Raw genomic sequence first — 23,007 nt, 5'->3', positions numbered from 1 at the left:
AGACTTCTGGATAACTGAGGCTACTACTGTAGTACTATCTAAACTAAAAGGCTGGGAACATACCTACAAGCTCAAAATTACACTGTTTATGGAATCAACAGCTATATAGAAAAGCATTAATACACTAAACATCACGTGGATGCACTGCTCGCAGTGAAAGAACACAGCAGTAAGTTCATAGCAATAACAATTTTTGGTTGGACCTGGTGTTCTTTGTGGAACGCCTCTCTGCTATTGGTTGAAACGCCGCACTCCCATCAGCTGACTATTGGTGACTAAGTGAAGAGCACTCCGCTATCTCCTTATCCTCCTCTCCTCTCATTGGCTAGGAAATACGTAGCCTCCAATTGGATGTAACGCTGTCTGTCCTTCCTGCTAGCCTCTCACTATTGTTTCCGAGCAGCCGGTGTAACTGCGCCGCTGGGAGGAGCTATACTGTCCTCCGCTGTGCTCGCATAGACGCTGTGTCCCCGTTATTCCGCTATGGCCTCCTTGGATTTAAGCGGTGATGGGACTGAGGCCTGTGGAACTCCTGGTGAGAGCTGCGAGGGGCGGAGAAACGGCAGGAGGAAGCGCTGCAAGGTGAGGAGGGGGCAGTAGCTATGCTTGTATGTAACATCGCCTTCGCCGCTTTCCATTATGTCACACTGGTCCTATGTGCTCACTGCTACCGGTACTGTTATCCCTGTCAGTCGGCCCGGTGTTGTCACGTGACGTAGATAAGAGCAGTACAGTATATGTTTCCCCATGTTTGACCAATGGGGACGCGAGGCTTTCACCCCTTGTGTCTCTGCTGGCCACTAAGGATACAATCTTTTTCATCCAAACTTACCATTTCTATGTACTATATGGTAACTGCTTAAATTATCCATTCAGTGTATTTACTCAGTGCTTTTCTAAGCGCTTTGTGATTTTAAAAGCTCTTGCTAATGTTACCCTATCTGTGTGTTCTCACTGGAGCGGTGTGATTTTGTAAAAATCCCCCATAGCATTAGCAAGAACTTTTCAAAATCACTAGCGCTAAAAAAGCTCTTGTAGTGTGAACAAGCCCTTATACTACATAGATTTGGTAAAATTGGATGGAAACGAGTGTATCCTTAGTGGTTTCTAGGCCACACACACCATACAATGTTTTTAATTATACTATTTGAGCATTTTGATCCAATCTTCCGATTTGATCGGAAGTTTTGATCACAATCTTCAAAGTACCACATACTTATTTTTGAGATTGCTGCTATTTTGGGAAAAAAGATTGTAAACATTGAAAAAAACTGGTTGGTGAGAAAAAAAGTGAATACATTTTGTTGTGTACTGAGTAGTTACATACATTTTTATTTTATTTTTTTGTGGTTGAATGCAGTTTCACAATCCATCACATACCATACAAATCTTGATAAAATTGGACTGAATTTTTCAACATGTCTATTCTCTAAAAATCGGGGAAAAAAATGGGAAATTCAATCGTATTGATATGGTGCTAAATTGGATCTTTTATTTGTATGGTGTGTGTGTGTGGCCACCTTTACATCGACCAAGTCCACAGCCTGCTGTTTACACAGATCTCCTTCACTATCTGGTCTTTGGTGGATGAAGTGATGATCCTCTTTTATTATTATTATTATTATTATTATTATTATTTTTCATTTTTATTATACACAGAGCCTTCATTTTTTTGGAGTATAAAATATGCAATAGTAGATACTTAGGGCGCAGTGAAGGAGAGTGAGCAGTGGCCACACTGGGACTCAGCTGTGGGGAGGGGGACACTGCTCCTCCCTCTCCTCGAGCCCCCCTACGGTGCTTTCTTACTCCATTGCAGAGACTTATGGCCCATACTCACGGGCTACAATTGTCGCCGCAACCACGTGGCGAGCGCGTGTTGCGGCGACAGGTCGCCCGTGAGTATGGTGCGCGCACCCTGAACCGTCGCCCGTTGTTGCTGTCGCCAGGCGATTGGCGCGGTCAATTGCCTGCCGACAGATGTCGCCGCAACTGTCGCTAGTCCGCGTGTGTATGCGGACTAACGACAGAAACCTCTATGCAGAACACGGAGCTTCCGGCGGGGGGGAGGAACGTCGGCGCCAGCTTCCGTCGCACCGCTGATCCCTCTTCCGCAGTTTGTATGCAGAGGGACCCGGCAACGAGCTGTTGCCGGTCTGTCGCGCACACGCTCCCGTGTGCTAGCGACTAGCAACAATTGTGGCCCGTTCTCCATGCAAGGTTCAAGTGCTACCGGGCTGCTCTGTCTCCTAGTTAGTGGAAGTAGTGAGCGGTGCTGGAGACAGGGAGCCCCCCTCCCCATGGCTAAGTCTCAGTTTGCTTGCTGCTCCCCCCCTCCAACACTGTGCCCCAGGCGCCCCCCCCCCCCCCCGTATCGCCTGCTCTTAGAAACGGTGCTGGTTATGCCCACACTATTCAGTCAATCACAACGTTTTTTGCTGTAAGAGAGTGCTATGATTGGAGAACTGCTTCATATGAGGTTTTCAGACTTGAGGACTGCAGTATTGAACCCCCTAAAGACCAGGCTATTTTTTGAGAAATTGGCCACTGCAGCTTTAAGGCCAAGCTGCAGGGCCACAGGACACAGTACACTAGTGATTTTTCTCCCCACCAACAGAGCTCTCTGTTGGTTGGGTTTGATCGCTCCCCAGATGATTGTTTGTTTTTGTGTATTTTGTAATAAAAGTGTTTTGTGTTTTTTATTACCAATGTATTCCCCCCTTCCCCCGCCAGCCAATCCCCGTGATCAGCTGTCATAGGCTTCAGCCTATGTATATCTCATCATGTCACCTTGGTTATCCTTTAACCACTTCCCTACCACATGTTTTTACCACTTCAAGACCAGAGCAATTTTCACATAATGCACCTCCCATTCATTCGCCAATAACTTTATGACTACTTAACACACTGAAACGATCTATATATTATTTTTTGTGGGACAAACTAGGCTTTCTTTGGGCAATACTTTTTGCTAAGAATTATTTTATTATATATGCATTTTACAGGGAAGAAGAAGAGAAAAATTGCAAAAATTTATCATTTCTTAGTTTTCAGCCATTGTAGTTTAAAAAAAAAAAAGTGCTATTGTAGGTAAAACAGTCAAATTTTTTTTGCCCATTTGTCCCGTTTATTACAACACTTAAATTGCGTCCCTAGTACAATGTATGGCGATAATATTTTATTTGGAAACAAAGGTGTATTTTTTCAGTTTAGTGGTTTTTTTTTATACTATAAACATAATTATAGGCTTTTATTTACAAAAGCAACATTAATATATCGACATAACATACATATTTAAAAAGTCCCTAAGGTAACTATGTAGGTTTTTTTTTTATGTTGTAATTTTTTTTATTTACAAGTTTTAGTTTGGTAACTATGGGTTAGGGGTGGAAGGGGTTTAACAATAGTAAATATTTAAATAGCACGGTGGCGTAGTGGGGCAGCACGGTGGCGTAGTGGTTAGCTCTCTCGCCTTGCAGCGCTGGGTCCCCGGTTCGAATCCCAGCCAGGGCACTATCTGCAAAGAGTTTGTATGTTCTCTCCGTGTCTGCGTGGGTTTCCTCCGGGCACTCCGGTTTCCTCCCACATTCCAAAAAACATACGAATAAGTTAATTGGCTCCCTCTAAAAATTGGCCCTAGACTACAGTACTTACACTACATAATATAGACATATGGCAATGGTAGGGATTAGATTGTGAGCTCCTTTGAGGGACAGTTAGTGACAAGATATATATATATATACACTGTACAGCGCTGCGTAATATGTCGGCGCTATATAAATACTAAATAATAATAATAATAATAATAAATAAATGTCTGAATGTAAGAGTGTATTATGGTATATTGGGGTGTATATGGATGTATTTTACTTTTTGGCCACAAGATGGCACTACACTTAGCTCACTGTCTGCTGTTTACAGCAGATAGGAACGAAACTGTATCAGTTTCCTTGGTGTTATGAATGAGAGATGCTCTCTCTCCCATTCATATCGGCACGGGGATCAGGGCTGAGAATGGATTATTCTCATGCCCTGAACACAGAAGAACGGGGATGCGGCGGAAACGGCGCTGGAATCGCGATTGGCGGCGGTGAGTAAACAGTGCGTATATATACGCCCCTGATCTGCTAGAGGTAAACACAGGGGCGTATATATACGTAGCAGAAATCTGGAACTGGTTAAAGGTTATTATAGCATTGCGTATGTTTTAAAACTGAGAGGAAGTTCTAGGTTCAGGTCCACTTTAAGGTGATCGGGCGGTGACACTTCATGTTGTAAGATGCTTGTGTAGGGATCAGCACTACACATGATTATATCCACCCAATAACCTTGGTTTCTGCAGTGTGTGGCACTATAGGGATTCCTTCTGGGTCCCCTAAAGTAGACTAGCTCCAAAAACAGACCCGGAATATGACCCTTTTGAAAACGAGGCTACTAAAATGCTTGGGTATGCCCTTATTATACCTTTTTTCTCTAGCTTCTTTGTTACGTTACCTGGTGTCTCCACTTACTCCCCACTAGACTGTAATCTGGCAAGGGCAGAGTCCCTCTGGCAGGACAGCCCGGTAACTGGTATTGCTTAAAAGTAAATAAATATGGCAGCCTCCATATTCCTCTCACTTCAGTTGTCTAGTAATAATAATAATTAATAATTTGGTCCAATGTAGAAGGGTGCCTGAGCTCATATTGACTGCTAAGCCTTCCCTGCCTCATTAGCGCAGTTGTGTAATCTCCTCTGTTCAAGTCCAGGAAAACCAGATTGTCAGAGCAATCGACTAGTGATTGTTCCAGAGTCTCTTCTTCAATCCACAGTGCAATGTACATCTCCACCCACCTACCACTTAGCACACATAGCTGTATGGGCTGGTGAAAAAAAAAAGTGGAGGAAGCTTTATGCCATTGCTGGCTCCTGGTGACTGCAGGCACAGTCGTTTGCCCAGAGTTTTGACATGGCAGATATATACTCTGTACAGCGCTGTGTAATATGTCAGCGCTATATAAATACTTAAAATAAATGGCAGATCACACCACTACACTAATTAAAGAGGAACATCGGTAAGGCTCTGTTCCCACTGGAGTGGATGCAAAATGGACACGGCTCCATCCATTTTGCATCCGCTCTGCGTCCGTCCACCGTCCGAAGTGGTCAACGCTCACCTGCGTCGGTCGCCACCGCTCAGTCCCGCTCTGAAAACAGCCTGGTGGCCAACAGAAGCATGGAGCTCTCCATAGGCTGTGATAGGCCAATTCTCACCAGCAACTGGGAGAATTTTCAATGGTTCACTATAAACCAATGAGAATTCTCACTGCTGTGCAGGATTCCCATTGGTCTTTTGCAGCCCAATGGGTATTCCCCTGCATCTTCCCTGCACAGAGGGAACGAGCAGCGGCGAGTGCATAACCCGGGGCAGATACAGATGCATCTGCCTGTCTGGGATTATCGCGGACTGTGGTACGCTTACTGCAACGAATCCCATGAATCCATTGCAGAGTGACAAGTGTGAACAGCTCCTATGTATAACATAGGAGCCGTTCACTGTCTGGTTAGTAATGAGCAGAGACTGGACAAAAAAATAAGTCCTTCTCCACTCTGGTGGGAACACAGCCATCTTGTTTGGGCTGTACTTTAGACATAATTTCATGAACAAGCATTGCATTTGAAAGACAGCAGAGATTCCTGGTTTTCTGTCCTTGAAGGGGCACTATTTGAGAACCTTTACAAAGACCATTTGTGATTAAAAAACAAAAGAAAACACTGTTTACAAAAAGGTGATTGAAAAAAAAAATCAAATACTGTATAAACAAAATCAAACTAGTATTTTAGCTATTTAAATGGCATAGTAAACCCTTTGAAATTGTTTAGAAACTATTTACTAAATATATCTGTCAAGGGGTACTTGAGATAATATTTACCATACCAGTGGGTACCTGGTGACCACATGCTTTCAAAAGGAGTACATAACAATAAAATATTGAGAAACTCTGTGCTAAATGTCTGTAGATGTATTACCCACTCCTTTCAGGGTTTGTCTGCATGAATGTCAGAGATGAGATCAGTGCAAGCTTTATGGCGAGCATTGGTTCTGTATGCAGCCGTGAAATGATCCTCACATCAGCAGAACAGAAACAGATATGCGGAGAAAAGTAGGACAAGATATTTTTTCTCTTCAGTGACATGTTCCCAGCACAATGTCCTTGAGGATACTGTGTGCTACTCCATAAGCACTACATGTTCTCACTAAATGACCTGATTCCAGTAATGTTGTTGTTCACTTGTAGGGCAAAACAGAGATAGCTGTATCATAGCATTGTGCTCTATTGGAGCAAACTACAGATGACATGGCATAGGATGCAATGCTGTGCTCTTTGGCTTCCACTACAGATGAGCATGCTGCTTGCTAGGATAGTTATTGTGAAGTCATCAAAGGAATTATTATACATTTACCTGACGGAAGACAGCTGGAAGGCCCAGTGCAGAGTTCATAAACCATGCTGACAGAATTGTGCCTGATTATTTTAGCTACGGTAAGGATGCTAGCTACTAGTAAGATCAGTAAGGATTCTAGCGACTGCAGAGGATGGGAAATACCATTACAAGACTGTTGATTGAAGCTAGTGTACAATCATTTTGGTCATCTAATGTCTGTATGGTGTTTTAGGCCCCCGTTCCCCAACCCTGTCCTCAAGGCCCACCAACAGTACATGTTTTGCAGAAAACCAGAAACATGCTGTCAGGATTCCCTGCCACTGCAGTGATCAGCAAGCAATGGAGCTCATCCAATTTGCATATGCATGTGTCAGGACTCTCTGTAAGGCCTGGTGCACACAGAGCGGTTTTTGAGCGTTTCGCAAACCGCTTCCGTCTTTGAAAAACGCTTGGCTAATGTATCTCAATGGGCTGGCGCACACCAGCGGTTTGAGGTTTTAGCAAACCACAAACGTGTGTCCTGCAGCACTTTGGCGGTTTGCAGAAGCGTTTGTGACTCGATGTAAAGTACAGGAAAAGCGCAAACCGCTCTGAAAAACACTAGATCAGAGCGGTTTTCCAGGCGTTTGTGTTACAGTAGCTGTTCAGTAACAGCTTTACTGTAACAATATATGAAATCTGCTACACAAAAACGCTCCAGAAAACGCTAGGCATGTTTAGAGAACTTTTCTAAACATGCCTAGAATCGCTCTGAAAATCTGCTTAAGCCTCTAGCGTTTTGAGGATCTAGCGGTTTTGGTGTGCACTGGGCCTCACTGCAGCGATGAGCTGGCAGTGAATGCGATCCAATTTGCATATGCATGGGAGTGTTCTATCACCTGCAGGGTAATTGCTCCATTAGTGGAAGCATTTAGAATCCTGAGTTCCCAACAGGCTTTGCTGTTGCATTGTATTGTCTAGCCTAGCTTTAGTGCAGCTAGACCTCAGCTTCCCTGATTGCTGACTCGTGTATCTAGTGTTCATGTCCTGAGTTCCTGTATCCTGTTTATGCCCAGAGTATCTGGATTCCTTGCTTGTATGCATGTTCCTGGTTAAACCTGTATACCTATTCCTGGATAACCTGCATGTCTTCTTCCTGATTCAACCTGCATATCTGTTCCTGGACTTGTATCCGTTTGCCAGTCACTGGGTCCTGCATCAGGGGTGAGCTTGGGGTGCCTGGCACCTGGGTGCAAGATTTTCTCTGGCGCCTATGGGAGTGGTTAAATTAACCGCGCCCAACCACATAACCACACCCATGTCCTGCCTAATCCCACCCACACCTTCCACCTCTTTACGCATGCATGTGATACCCCATTCCTACCCCTCTTCCATGGGCTTGCTCCTGGCTGGCTTTGGCTGCCTGCGAGTCTGCTAGTCTCTGGACTGACTCTGGCTGAGAGGCTCTGCCAGTGCGATGCAGTCACACACTACGTATTTATGGCTGCCTGCGGCCACCCTACTCTCGCTCGCTGTCGTCGCCTCCTCCCCCAGCCAAGTCCAAGCGTGAGGTGGGCTGCCTGTATCTTTCCCGTTGCGCCGCGCAGCCTGCCAGTGTTGCCAACCTTTCACGTTATTTTTTACTGACAAATGCCTAAAAATTTACTGACAAAAGATTATTTTTACTGACAATTTCCCCACTAAATGCACATAAGAGACAGGGTTTCACCAGTAAATGCACATAAGAGACCACTTTTCACCAGCAAATGCACATAAGAGACAGCTTTACACCAGCAAATGCACATAAGAGACAGCTTTTCACCAGTAAATATGTATATGTAGCCAGCCTTGACCCCGTTTAGGTAGTGAGTGACAGGGACCCCGTTTAGGTAGTGAGTGACAGGGACCCCCCTTCCCTCTCCCCCCTCACCTTGTAGTGTCAGACCTCAGGATCAGCGGCGACCCGACCAGTAAGAGCGGGCGCCGGATGCACCCGCTCTATATGCAGAAGTGATGTCACTTCCGCATATCAGTGCGGTGTGCTAGGTCCTAGCGCCCGCACTATTGGTCGCCGCCTGATCGAGGTCTGACGTGGCTAGAGGGAGGGAGCGAAGGCCAGAGGGGGTGGGCGGCGCCTGGGGGCAATGCACCCGCCCAGGGGTCCCATGTCCTGCATATTGATCTTGAACTTGTGTTGCAACCTGTTCCTGCATCATGTTTTGAAAACCCTGCTTTGAACATTGCATGTTCCTTTCACTGTAAGTAAACATCACTTGCATCAAATCCTGGACGTCTGCATATATTTGGGAGTAACCAACTGCACAGAGCATGGCCAAGCCTGACACATGCACAGGTAAGGTAATTTAGTGTCTCAGCAGAGCTGCTTAACCACCTCTGTGGATTTCCACAAAACATGAACTGTTGGTGGGCCTTGAGGATGGGGTTGGGGAACACTGTTTTAGGCAACAGAAGGCAGTGATTAGTTTAGTTTATTTGCCAGGCGCTTGCAGCTGGGGTAGCGCTTGTCACAGGCATGCATAATTGAGCAAGAAGCAGCCGTTTGCTAAATGTGAAAGGCACCTTTTTGCCATCTATGCCAAAAATCTACATGGGTTCTCTTCCTAATTTAGTTGATCAATTTGACCTTTTTGGTGCAGCCATTTCAATGAATTACAGTAGCAATAAAAAGTATGTGAACCCTTTTGGAATTAGTGGTGTGAAAAACTATTTGCCCCCTTCCTGATTTCTTATTCTTTTGCATGTTTGTCACACTTAAATGTTTCTGCTCATCAAAAACCGTTAACTATTAGTCAAAGATAACACAATTGAACACAAAATGCAGTTTTAAATGATGGTTTTTATTATTTACCGGTAGTGAGAAAAAACCCTCAAAACCTACATGGCCCTGTGTGCAAAAGAAATTGCCCCCTGAACCTAATAACTGGTTGGGCCACCCTTAGCAGCAATAACTGCAATTAAGCGTTTGCGGTAACTTGCAACGAGTCTTTTACAGCGCTCTGGAGGAATTTTGGCCCACTCATCTTTGCAGAATTGTTGTAATTCAGCTTTATTTGAGGGTTTTCTAGCATGAACTGCCTTCTTAAGGTCATGCCACAACATCTCAATAGGATTCAGGTCAGGACTTTGACTAGGCCACTCCAAAGTCTTCATTTTGTTTTTCTTCAGCATTCAGAGGTGGATTTGCTGGTGTGTTTTGGGTCATTGTCCTGCTGCAGCACCCAAGATCGCATCAGCTTGAGTTGACGAACAGATGGCCGGACATTCTCCTTCAGGATTTTTTGGTAGACAGTAGAATTCATGGTTTCATCTATCACAGCAAGCCTTCCAGGTCCTGAAGCAGCAAAACAACCCCAGACCATAACACTACCACCACCATATTTTACTGTTGGTATTATGTTCTTTTGCTGAAATGCTGTGTTACTTCTACGCCAGATGTAACGGGACACGCACCTTCCAAAAAGTTCAACTTGTGTCTCGTCGGTCCACAAAGTATTTTCCCAAAAGTCTTGGCAATCATTGAGATGTTTTTTAGCAAAACTGAGACGAGCCTTAGGCCCGGTTCACATTAGCGTTCCAGGTCCGGCTTCCCTGGACCCGGAACGCTCTGTACACAGCAGATGGTGAATGGATACATTGTTAATCAATGTATCCATTCACACTCGTGCGCCGTCCGGATCCGATCCGGGAACGCAGCTCCGGGACGGTCCGGCTTTTTCTCCAACATGCGCTATTTTTCAGTCCGTCACGGTGCGGCTGCGTATCCGGGCCGGATCCTGACCCGAACATGCGGCCCATGCTGTGCAATGAGAAACTGATGTTTCTCATCACACTGGCAATAGGACCGGATGCTTCCAGCCAGGGCTGTGGAGTCGGTCCAAAAATCCTCCGACTCCTCAGTTTAGGATTCCACCGACTCCGACTCCTCTAATTTGCATATTACAATTTTGTTGATTAAGGCTACTTGCACACCAAGACGTTGCGTTAGGTGCTACGTTAAGGTCGCATAACGTGCACCTAACACAACGTATGGTGCTGCAAGTGAGGACGGTAGAGTGAGCCGCGTTAGGCGGCTCGATTCCTATAATGTCTCCTAGAGTGGCGCTGATTGGCCAGCGGGACCACGTGATGCGGAGCGAGACACTCCGCATCACGTGGTCCCGCCGGCCAATCAGCGGCCGCCAGTGCAGTGAATATTAAGTAGCCATGTGCGCGGCTACTGTAGCTGGCTCTCCCCGCCTCCTCTCCGCCCCCCCACTGCGCATGTGCAAACAGTCTAACGCGGCTATAGCCGCTGTAACGCCGTAGCATGCTGCACTTTCCGGAGAACGTGCAGCGTTACATGTAACGCAACGTGGGCTGTGTGAACAGCCCACTTGTTACATTGCTGTGCGTTGGGGGAGCGTTACAGGCGCACTGATGTGCGCCTGTAACGTCTTAGTGTGTAAGCAGCCTAAAAGTATGTAACATGAAATTCGTCTCTTAACTGCCAACGCTTAGGAATTTTACAAGACAACTGAAGTGAGAAGGATATGTAGACTACTATATTTATTCCCTTTAGACTAAAACTAGTCCTTGGTAAGAGTACTTGTAAAAGGTACAAACCGGAACAAAGAACATCTGTCAGGCCCTAGGCAATGTAACTGTGGGTACATGTAAGAATGATGTGCAAGTACTCTGCAGGGGAATGAGGAGATTCTTCCTCTAGTACACATTCTTCATGCACAATCTGAACAAGGTTTATGGGTGACAGACAACACCTCTGTGTTCAATGTGCACAGCATTCTCAGTGGATTCCCTGCAGCTCTGTGGGGAGTGCATATGTAGAGATATGCACTCCCCACAGAGTATTACTGTGTAACAAAGTAAACCTGAGACAGATGAAATTAAAGTTTTATACATACCTGGGGCTTCCTCCAGCCGCCTTCAGGATAATCAGTCCCTCGTTGTCCTCCTCCACCACCTGGATCTTCTGCTATGAGTCCAGGTACTTGAGCCAGTCGGACGTAGTGCGCATGCACACACTCCGCCGCTAGGAGCATACTACACCTGTGCAGCACTATTGCGCAGGTGCAGAATGTTCCTGCCTGTGGGAGCGGCATGCGGCCGGACGTCGCTGACTGGCTGAATTACCAGGACTCATAGCAGAAGATCCGGGTGATGGAGGACAGCGAGGGACTGATTAGCCTGAAGGGGGCTGGAGGAAGCCCCAGGTATGTATAAAACTTTACTTTTCATTAGTCTCAGGTACCCTTTAATTTGTAGTCACCAAACCAAATTTTAACAACCTATCAAATTATTTTATTTCATGAGCAAAGGGAGTGCATACATTTGCATAAATCAGCATCAATGCGGAATTATTTCCATCTCGTTGACCATCTCTATTAGTGACACAGCTACATATCAGGCTTTATTCTTACAGCATAGATGTTATTTAGTATATATAAGAGATTCCTGTGTACACATCATATATACAGTCACAATCAGATATGTATATCTGACCTTAAAAATACGGGGACTGCTTTATTGAAGCAGCACAAGTAACTAATTTTGATTGGTTTATTTCATTTTTGTGGACTGGGCACAGCTATTACTGTATATATACTGTGTGTGTGTGTGTGTGTGTGTGTGTGTGTGTGTGTATATATATATATATATATATATATATATATATATATATATATATATATATATATATATATATATATATATATATATATATATATATATATATATATATATATATATATATATATATATATATATATATATATATATATATATATAAAATTTGTAATGACTATTATCTGAGAAATAGAACATTTTATCATATTTTCGATTTTAATTACAGTTACAAATTCATTAGGAGTCGGTGCATTTTTTCCCGACTCCGACTCCAGGCACCCAAAATTGCCCGACTCTGACTCCACAGCCCTGCTTCCAGCACCGGTCCTATGCCACTTGGGGGGCCCAGACTACACACCGGTATCCCCCCATGCTTGCGGTGCCTTTCTGGCACTGCAAAGTATCTAGTTCCGGCTACTTTATTGTAGCCGGAACTGATACATTCCGGATCCTCAACTTGTGCCGCCTTGTGGCCACCGCAGAGACCTGTGCGGTCTCTTTGCGGCCACCGGACCCCCGGACACTTGCGGACTCAAACCGCAAGTGTGAATGGGGCCTTAATGTTCTTTTTGCTTAAAAGTGGTTTGCGCCTTGGATATCTGCCATGCAGGCCGTTTTTGCCCAGTCTCTTTCTTATGGTGGAGTCGTGAACACTGACCTTAATTGAGGCAAGTGAGGTCTGCAGTTCTTTAGATGTTGTCCTGGGGTCTTTTGTGGCCTCTTGGATGAGTTTTCTCTGCGCTCTTGGGGTAATTTTGGTCGGCCGGCCAATCCTGGGAAGGTTCATCACTGTTCCATGTTTTTGCCATTTGTGGATAATTGCTCTCACTATGGTTTGCTGGAGTCCCAAAGCTTTAGAAATAGCTTTATAACCTTTACCAGACTGATAGATTTCAATTACAGTACTTTTGTTCTCATTTGTTCCTGAATTTCTTTGGATCTTGGCATGATGTCTAGCTTTTGAGGTGCTTTTGGTCTACTTCTCTGTGACAGCTCCTATTTAAAGTGGATCCTAGATGAACTTTTACTCCTTGAATAATTGTGTTCCTTACATATAGTTTATAGGGCATTCCTCAAGCCAAATACTTGTTTTGTTTTAATACCCTAATTTCCTATAAACTAAACAAGCCACACCCACAGCTTCTCCAGAGTGCCTTGGCTCTTGCAAGGGATTGTGGGATTTCAGTCTGGGCAGGTGAAAAAGGTGTTACTAGCTATAGATTTCAGAGGCAGAGTTTTCACAATCTGAGAGCTGCAGTGCAGATACAGATCAGTTGCCTGTGTTAAGCTAAGTACCCACGGGGGTACAATTGTAGCTGTCGCCGCACACGGGAGCGTGTGCGCGACAGTTCGGCGGCAGTTAGGCGACAGCTCGTCGCCAAATCCCTCTGCATCCACACGGCAGCAGAGGGATTAGCGATGCGGCGGAAGCTGTCGCCGAGTTTCCTCCCCCCCGCCGGAAGCTCCGTGTGGTGTGTGTGGGTAGCTGTCGCTAGCCCGCATACACATGCGGGGCTAGCAACAGTTCCGGCGAGGTTGCGGCGACGACTGTAGCCGGCGATTGAACAGGTCAATCGCCTGGCGACAGCTCCGACGGGCGACGGTTCGGGGCGCGCGCATCATACACACGGGGGAACTGTCGCCGCAACACGCGCGTGCCACGCGGTTGCGGCGACGGCCGTCCCCCGTGAGTATGGGCCTTAATGGAGGAGATAAGAGTGGAGTTTTCACAGAATATGCAGATTAGCATGCCTAGATACAGATAAGCTTGCCTGTGTGTGTAATTGTGTAATAGTGACAAGCAGAAAACATGTCTGCTCCCATTGTATCACAGGGAAAAATATTAATATACTGTTGAAGCTGTTTGAAGATAGATTTGCTGTGTAAACTATCTAAACTTTAGATAAGATATATAGACAAGTCACTTGTTATATTTAGTTTTTCATCTCGGATCCGCTTTAAGTGATTTCTTGATTGAAACAGGTGTGGCAGTAATCAGGCCTGGGGGTGACTACAGAAAGTGAACTCAGGTGTGATAAACCTCAGTTAAAAAATAACTTAAGGGGGGCAATCACTTTTTCACACAGGGCCATGTAGATTTGGAGTTTTTTTTTCTCACTAAATAATAAAAACCATCATTTAACCACTTCTGTGCCAGGGCTTTTTTTGCTGATCGGCTGTTTCCGGGGGGGGGCTCTTCAAAGCCCCCCTCCGCAGCGCTTTCTGGCCTCCTTCCCCTTCTCTCCCTCCCCCTGTGAGCAGCGCAGGACGGATTTCCGTCCTGCGCCTGATGGGATAGGCTTCAGCCTATCAGATGCCGGCGATCCCCGGCCAATCAGAGGCCGGGGATCGCCGATCTCCTCTACGGCGCTGCTGCGGCTCGCTCATACGAGCGGCCGTTTCCATGGAATCCACTTCAGGATTCAGGGGCGTACTTAAGCGTACGCAGAATCCTGAAGTGGTTAAAACTGTATTTTGTGTTCAATTATGTTACCTTTGACTAATAGTTAACGGTTTTTGATGAGCAGAAACATTTAAGTGTGACAAACATGCAAAAGAATAAGAAATCAGGAAGGGGGCAAATAGTTTCTCACACCACTGTGTATATGGATTTCTGCACAAATTGGTCATAAAATGTGATCTGATCTTCATCTACAACAGACAATTAGTCTGCTTAACCACTAAAGGACTGCAGTCTTAAAACCCCTTAAAGGATAACCGAGGTGACATTTGGCATGATGAGATTGACATGTGTATGTACAGTGCCAAGCACACAAATAACTCGGCTGTGTTCCTTTTTTTCTTTCGCTGTCTGAAAAAGTTAAAAATCAGGTATGCAAGTGACCGTTTCTGTTTGGGTCCGACTATAGACTAACCCTCACTGATAAGTAATTACAGCCATAAAATACTTTCTTGTCAGTAAATGGCTTCTGAGAGCAGGAAAGAGGATAAAAAGGGTCAATAATTCATAGATTTGAGCTCTAGCATACTTCAATGAAGGCGACATTGAGCAGAGACAATGAAACAGTAAAAACTTAAACACTAGATTTAAATATAAAATAAAACTGTGGAATATCTAAAAAAAAATCATTTTAAGGAGGAGGAGGATGGATACAATTGTTTTTTTCATCAGTTTATTTTCACCTTGGATGTCCTTTAACCACTTGAGGACTCAGCCTTTACCCCCACCTAACGGGTGGGCTCTGCAGCCCCCAGCACAGATCAGGTTGCAGGCAGAGCGATCAGATGACCCCCCTTTTTTTCCCCCCTATGGGGATGATGTGCAGGGGGGTCTGATCGCTCCTGCCTGCCTGGGTGTTGCGGGGGGGGGGCACCTCAAAGCCCCCCGCCGCGGCAAAATTCCCCCCCTCCCTCTCACCCCTGGTGATCGGGGCTGCACAGGATGCTATCAGTCCTGTTCAGCCTGTGACAGGCTGTGTTCTGTCACATGGCGGCGATCCCCGGCCGCTGAATATCCCCATTTTGAAGCATCAGACTTTTCTGAGCACCTGTCATGTTTCATGAGGTGCTAGAATTCCAGGATAGTATAAATACCCCCCAAATGACCCCATTTTGGAAAGAAGACATCCCAAAGTATTCACTAAGAGGCATGGTGAGTTCATAGATTTTATTTTTTAAGTTAGCGGAAAATGACACTTTGTGACAAAAAAAAACCCTAAAAAAAAGTTTCTATTTCTGCTAACTTGTGACAAAAAAAATAAAAATGAAATCTGCCATGGACTCACCATGCCCCTCTTTGAAAACTTTGGGGTGTCTACTTTCCAAAATGGGGTCATTTGTGGGGTGTGTTTACTGTCCTGGCATTTTGGGGGGTGCTAAATTGTAAGCACCCCTGTAAAGCCTAAAGGTGCTCATAGGACTTTGGGCCCCTTAGCGCACCTAGGCTGCAAAAAAGTGTCACACGTGGTATTGCCGTACTCAGGAGAAATTGTATAATGGTTTTTGGGGTGTATTTTTACGCATACCCATGGTATGGGATAAATATCTCTAAATGAGATTTTTTTTTTTTCACACACATTTGTCCATTTACAGATATTTCTCCCACCCAGCATGGGTATGTGTAAAAATACACCCAAAAGCACATTATACTACTTCTCCTGAGTACGGCAATGCCACATGTGACACTTTTTTGCAGCCCAGGTGCGCTAAGGGGCCCAAAGTCCAATGAGTACCTTTAGGATTTCACAGGTTATTTTGAGGCATTTGATTTCCAGACTACTCTTCACGGTTTAGGGCCCATAAAATGCCAGGGCAGTATAGGAACCCCACAAGTGACCCCATTTTTGAAAGACGACACTTCAAGGTATTCCATTAGGAGTATGATGAGTTCATAGAAGATTTTTTTTTGTCACAAGTTAGCGGAAATTGTTTTTTTTTTTTTTTTCACAGTGTCATTTTCCACTAACTTGTGACAGTAAAATCTTCTATGAACTCATCATACACCTAACGGAATACCTTGGGGTGTCTTCTCTCTAAAATGGGGTCACTTGTGGGGTTCCTATACTGCCCTGGCATTTTAGGGGCCTCAAAATGACTGTTCAGGGGTATAAGCATCTGCAAATTTTGATGACAGGTGGTCTGAGGGGTCAAATTTTGTGGAACTGGTCATAAGCAGGGTGGCCTCTTAGATGACAGGTTGTATTGGCACTGAAGTGCAGGAAGCGCAGGATGTTCTCAAATCGTGACATGGCACAAGAGAACATGGGCATGTGATGTATTGGGTGCGCAGACCAATAAGACCGCAATACATTCTTTTTGACTAGACTTGGATTGGTTTCCACTGAAAAGGCTGGGCATAGTAGCTTGTTGGATTGGTGGTTGCGTATTGTGTGGCATAACGGTTGGTCTCAGCCACAATTAAGTCATAGAGACCAGCAGTGATCAGATAAAAAAAATTCTGTCACTGCGGTGGGGTGGGTGAGGGTTTGGCCGGGTGACAGGAGGTGATTGATGGGTGTCTCGGGGTGATTAGAAGGGAGAATAGATGCAATCAATGCACTGGGTAGGTGATCGGAAGGGGATCTGAGGGTTTGGCCGAGGGGCCAGGATCAGTGGCTGCCTCCTCCCCTGGTGGTCCCTCGATCACTGGGACCACCAGGGGAGGAGGCAGCCGGTATAATACACTTTCTATACATTACAAAGTGTATTATACACTTTGTATGCGGCGATCGCAGGGTTAACAATTTGCCGGCGCTGCTAATTGGCCGGCGGGTGGGCGGAGCCTAAAGCCGGCCGCTGCGCGTGCATCTATGCACGCGATCCCCGGCTAATCAATCCCCCAGGTGCCGCCAATCGGTGTTACGCGATCCTGGGGGTGTCGGCAAGTGGTTAACTAATACCACACACAGAATTAAATGTTTCCATGTTGAACACACCATGTAAACATTCACAGTGCAGGTGGAAAAGGTATGTGGATCCCTAGACTAATGACATCTCCAAGAGCTAATTGGAGTGAGGTGTCAGCCAGCTGGGGTCCAATCCTTAAAGGGAACCTTAACTGTAAAAAAAAAAAAAAAAAGTTTTACTTACCTGGGGCATCTACCAGCCCCCTGCAGCCATCCTGTGCCCTCGCAGTCACTCATGGCTCCTCTGGTCCCCCGCTGCCAGCTAGTTACGTTTTTGCCGACTGGGAGTCGGCCGGCCGCTGTGCGTACGTTTTTACGCATTCCTGCTGGTGCAGGAAGCTATTGCAGACATCAACAAGTACATTTTTACGCGTTATGGTTGTAATGCGTAAAATTTCACGCATTACACCCGTAATGCGTAAAATTATACTTGTTAATGTCTTCAATAGCTTCCTGCATCAGCAGGGATGCATAAAAACGTACGCATGGCGGCCGGGTAAGTAATTTTTTTTTTTTTTTTTTTTTTTTTTTTACAGTTAAGGTTCCATTTAAAGGGAAACTAAACCGAGAAGGATATGGATTTTTCCTTTTAAAATAATACCAGTTGCCTGACTCTCCTGCTGATCCTGTGTCTCTAATACTTTAAGCCACAGCCCCTCAACAAGTATATGTTGATCAGGTGCTCTGACTGAAGTCAGACTGGATTAGCTGCATGCTTGTTTCAAGTCTGTGATTCAGCCACTATTGCAGCAAAAGAAATCAGCAGGACTGCCATGCAACTGGTATTGTTTAAAGGGAATCATCTGTATCTCTCTCAGTTTAGGTTCCCTTTTAAGTAAGGGCTGCCGTGGCTAGATGCTTCTGTGACAGCCAGATTATCTTGACTAGCCCTGATGAATGCTGCCCAGGAGTCGGGACCAACCACAGAAATTAAAAATACTACACCTTCACCTCCCTTAACCCCCCACCACCACCACCTTTCATGTCTCCTTAAAGGAGTTAGGCCTGGAACCCACTGAAAACCGCAAACGCAAAACGCAACCGCTAGCGTTTTGCCTGAGCGGTTTGCAAGCGGATTCATGCGCGTTTTTGGTCGTGTTTTGCAACATTGTATTTTTTTCCCCAGCGGGTGCCTAGCGTTTTGCGTTTTGCGTTTTTATCCTGATTGGTCCTGTGAATTATTTTTCATTTTGTTACAGTGTGCTGAACCGCAAAACGCTAGCAAAACCGCTCAGTTTAGGTTTTGCTGAGCGTTTCCGCTAGCGGTTCAATACTTTACATTGAAGCGCTAACGCTCCCAAAATGCTGCATGTCCTGCGTTTGCGTTTCTGAGAAACGCAAACGCTCCTGTGGAAGTTGCCCCATCCATTAACATTAGCCCAGCGTTTTGGCAAACTGCTAGCGTATCGCAGTGCTGCCAAAACGCTGCCAAAAGCGCTCCTGTGGGTTCCAGCCCTAACAGATGATTGCCAAGTGCGACTGGTGGCGCCACAGTATGGCAGCTTCGGTTCTTGGCTTCCAGACATTTTCTCCCCTTTCTCTAACCATCCACCCCCTTCCTTTCCAGAACCTGTTTACGCCTTATTTTAAAAATTGCTATTGATAGACATATCCTATTTTTTCCCAATTCCATTTGGTGAAAGTCTGTGTGTGTGTGTGTGTCTTTACTTCACTCTTGAGCAACTTGGGCTGAACTGAATCTTTGCACAGGACTAATCAGATGTAGTATTTTGCTGATTCGTGCCTGGATTGATTTATCAGAACTGCCCATCTTTGTTTGGTCATAGTTTCAAAATCTGATACAGTAGTTTCCACATTGATTCTGCTTCTTGTGGCACAAAAAAAGTTGCCTTAACCTCCTTGGCGGTAAGCCCGAGCTGAGCACGGGGTAAACCGCCGCGGAGGATTTCTCAGGCCCTAGTGGGGCGATTTGCATAATTTTTTTTTTTTTTTTTTTTATACACAGCTAGCACTTTGCTAGCTGCGTGTACAAACTGATCACCGCCACTCCGCGCCGATTTGCCACTACCCACTACCCTAAAAATAAGTGCTGCACCGCCCCCCCTGGCAATTTTTATTGTAACCGCCCCCCCTGGCGATTTTATTGTAACGCCAGGGGGGTTAAAGGACATTCCAGACTAAAAAAAAAGAAATGAAATGTAGTGCCTGCTTTTGTTAGTAATGTCCTCCGTTCTCGGGCTGTGCCCTCCGTTTGCCCCCATTCCCCGCTGGTCCGCTGCCATGCTGTCTTTCAGAGTCTCCTCCTGCCTGGGGCTCGCTAGCACTCTGAGCAGTGGACAGCGCCATCTGCCATAAGTTTCAGATCAAAGGTCATGATAAATATTTGTCAAGGCCTGAAAATACAGCATAGCAGCAGAACTGCGGCAAATGGAACGCACAGCCATGGCTAAAAGTATTAGAGGGGGATGATCAGCGGGATAGCCAGGCAACTGGTGTAGCTTGAAAGGAAATACTGTATTTTTTGGACTATAACATACACTTTCTTCCCCAAAACTTGGGGTGGAGGTGGTGGTTTGGTTTGGTGCGTCTTATGGGCCGAAGATACGGTAAAATGGATGTAGTGTGCACGGGGAGCACTTACCCATCCAGTGCTGTGCTCCTTTCCTGGGACACTGGTCGCCTCAGCTCCTTTGGGTCATCCATGTCCTCTGTACTTCCTGCCGCTGCGCTCCTCTCGCTCTGGTCATCTTCATGGAAATGGGCTCATCTTCTCCTCTTCCTGCAGCGATTGGGACACTGTGGTTGCCTCAGCTCCTCTGGGTCTTCCATGTCCTCTGTAGTTCCTGCCACCACACTCCTCTGCCCCTTGCTCCTGTCACCTTCATGGAAACAGGCTCCTCTTCCTGCAGCAATCGGGACACTGGTTGTCTCTGCTCCTTTGTGTCCTTCATGTCCTCTGTACTTCCTGCCGCCGTGCTCCTCTCCCCCTCGCTCTGGTCATCTTCATAGAAGCTGGCTCCTCTTCTCCTCTTCCTGCAGCGATCAGGACACTGGACGCCTCGGATCCTCCGATTCCATTATACTTCCAGCTTTCGTACTGCCGCATAGTGGTTTTTACTGTAACCACTGCGGCGCACGTGGTCACGCATGACATGCAGTGCAGAGGACCTAGAGGAGCTGAGGTGGCCGCAGAGTCCCGCTCGCCGCAGAAAGAGAAGAGGTGCCTGCTTACATGAAGGGGAAAGGATTGTGGTGGCAGGATCAGGTGCAGTATGGTAGTGTAGTGTAATGTTCATTGTTTGTGTAGTGTTGTGTAGCTTAGCTGGTGGGCAGCAGAGGTTAGTGTAATGTAATTTGTGGGGCCAGGAGGGATTAGTGTAGTGCAGCTGGGCAGAGTAACTTAGAGACAGTTTAGGGGAAATAGGTCGACGCACCAGGTTTACTATTTTCTTTTTCTCCGATTTTTGGCTTCTAAACCTAGGTGCATCTGGTAGTCCTGAGCATCTTCTGTTACCAAAAATACGGTAAACATGGCAGCCTTCTTACCCCTCTCGTATAGTTAGGTCACATTGTGGATCTTTTGGCTTACGTGCTTAAAGGACAACTGTAGTGAGAAGAATATGGAGGCTGCAATTTTTATTTCCTCTTAAACAATAATAGTTGCCTGGCAGCCCTGCTGATCTATTTGGCTGTAGTAGTGTCTGAATAATGCCAGAAACGAGCATGAAGCTAATCTAGTCAGATCTGACAATAATGTCAGAAACAGCTGATCTACTGCATGCTTGTTCAGGGTCTATTGCTAAAAGATAAATGCTGCATACACACATCAGACTATAGTCTTTGGAAAATGAAAGATCACAGACCAATCTTACCACCCTTCATGTAGTATGAGAGCCATACTCTACACAGTCTTTTCTATGGAGCTGAACTCCACATCAGAAAAAACTCTTTGCAAGATGCTGCACACACAGATGCTGTACAGACACAAAAGATCAGTATCTGCAAAAGATCTGTTCCTGCCAAAAATCCATTCCTGCAAATTGCAATGATAGTCTATGAGATCTGCAGATCATCATACACACATGATTTAACTGACATTCATCTGCAGATCAGATCCACCAGGATGGATTTTCAGATCTGCAGATGATTGCTTGATCTGCAGATGAATGTCAGTTAAATCATGTGTGTATGATGATCTGCAGACCTCATAGACTATCATTGCAATTTGCAGGAACGGATCTTTGGCAGGAACAGATCTTTTGCAGATACTGATCTTTTGTGTCTGTACAGCATCTGTGTGTGCAGCATCTTGCAAAGATTTCTATCTGATGTGGAGTTCAGCTCCATAGAAAAGACTGTGTAGAGTATGGCTCTTATACTACAGGAAGGGTGGTAAGATTGGTCTGTGATCTTTCAGTTTCCAAAGACTATAGTCTGATGTGTGTATGAGCCTTTAGAGAGGACAGGAAGCAACTTGTACTAAAATTTGCAAGCAGATCTGGCCCATGAAGAAGTTAATCTGTACAGCACTTTGGTTCTATCTATTGTTGATATTAACATATCATACTGGTTGTATTAAAGGAACACTATTGCGAAAATCATAACATTTTTAATACATGTAAACATATACAAATACAAAGTAAATTTCTTGCAGAGTAACATGAGACTTAAATTCCTTTTCTCATTTATTGCTGTCAATTACAATAGGTAATAGAAATCTGACAGAACCGACAGATTTTGTACTAGCCTATCTCCTCATGGGGGGGTTCTCAGGGTTTTTGTTATCTTCAAAAGCACTTAGTGAATGGCAGTTGCTCCGCCCAACTGCCCAAAAAAAAATGGGTACAGTGAGCAGGGAGGCTGGCAAGCATCTTTGTATAAATCTTTTTCCAGGGCTGTGGAGTCGGTCCAAAAATCCACCCACTCCGACTCCTCAGTTTAGGATTCCACCGACTCAGACTCCTATAATTTGCATATTACAATTTTGTTGATTAAAAGTATGTAACGTGAAATTCGTCTCTTAACTGCCAACGCTTAGGAATTTTACAAGACAACTGAAGTGAGAAGGATATGTAGACTACTATATTTATTCCCTTTAGACTAAAACTAGTCCTTGGTAAGAGTACTTGTAAAAGGTACAAACCGGAACAAAGAACATCTATCAGGCCCTAGGCAATGTAACTGTGGGTACATGTAAGAGTGATGTGCAGGTACTCTGCAGGGGAAGAAGGAGGTTCTTTATTACACATTCTTCATGCACAATCTGAACATGGATCAGGCCCTAGGCAATGTAACTGTGGGTACATGTAAGAGTGATGTGCAGGTACTCTGCAGGAGAATGAGGAGATTCTTCCTCTATTACACATTCTTCATGCACAATCTGAACAAGGTTTATGGGTGACAGACAACACCTGTGTGTTCAATGTGCACAACATTCTCAGTGGATTCCCTGCAGCTCTTTGGGGAGTGCATATGTAGAGTATAGTACTACTGTGTAACAAAGTAAACCTGAGACAGATGAAATTAAAAAAAATTTTATACATACCTGGGGCTTCCTCCAGCCCCCTTCAGGCTAATCAGTCCCTCGCTGTCCTCCTCCATCTGGATCTTCTGTTATGATACCAGGTACTT

General features: G+C 45.2%; 1 protein-coding gene and 1 long non-coding RNA gene across 2 annotated transcripts in view; one reads left to right on the top strand and one right to left on the bottom strand.

Annotated features, from left to right (window-relative positions):
- The window catches only part of LOC137546460 (uncharacterized), a 44,347-nt gene extending 43,668 nt beyond the window's left edge, over nucleotides 1–679 (bottom strand). The window contains exon 1 of the long non-coding RNA XR_011026261.1: nucleotides 204–679. This is a non-coding gene — a long non-coding RNA (uncharacterized lncRNA). The remainder of the gene's footprint in view (nucleotides 1–203) is intronic.
- MTFR1L (mitochondrial fission regulator 1 like) overlaps nucleotides 333–23,007 on the top strand; it is a 44,601-nt gene continuing 21,926 nt past the window's right edge. The window contains exon 1 of the mRNA XM_068268952.1: nucleotides 333–582. Within this exon, the coding sequence (XP_068125053.1) occupies nucleotides 484–582 (99 nt within the window). The 5' untranslated portion in view covers nucleotides 333–483. The remainder of the gene's footprint in view (nucleotides 583–23,007) is intronic.

Source organism: Hyperolius riggenbachi, chromosome 2, assembly GCF_040937935.1.
Source record: "Hyperolius riggenbachi isolate aHypRig1 chromosome 2, aHypRig1.pri, whole genome shotgun sequence".
NCBI classification, from domain to species: Eukaryota; Metazoa; Chordata; class Amphibia; order Anura; family Hyperoliidae; genus Hyperolius; species Hyperolius riggenbachi.
This window is presented reverse-complemented; position numbering and strand designations above follow the sequence as displayed.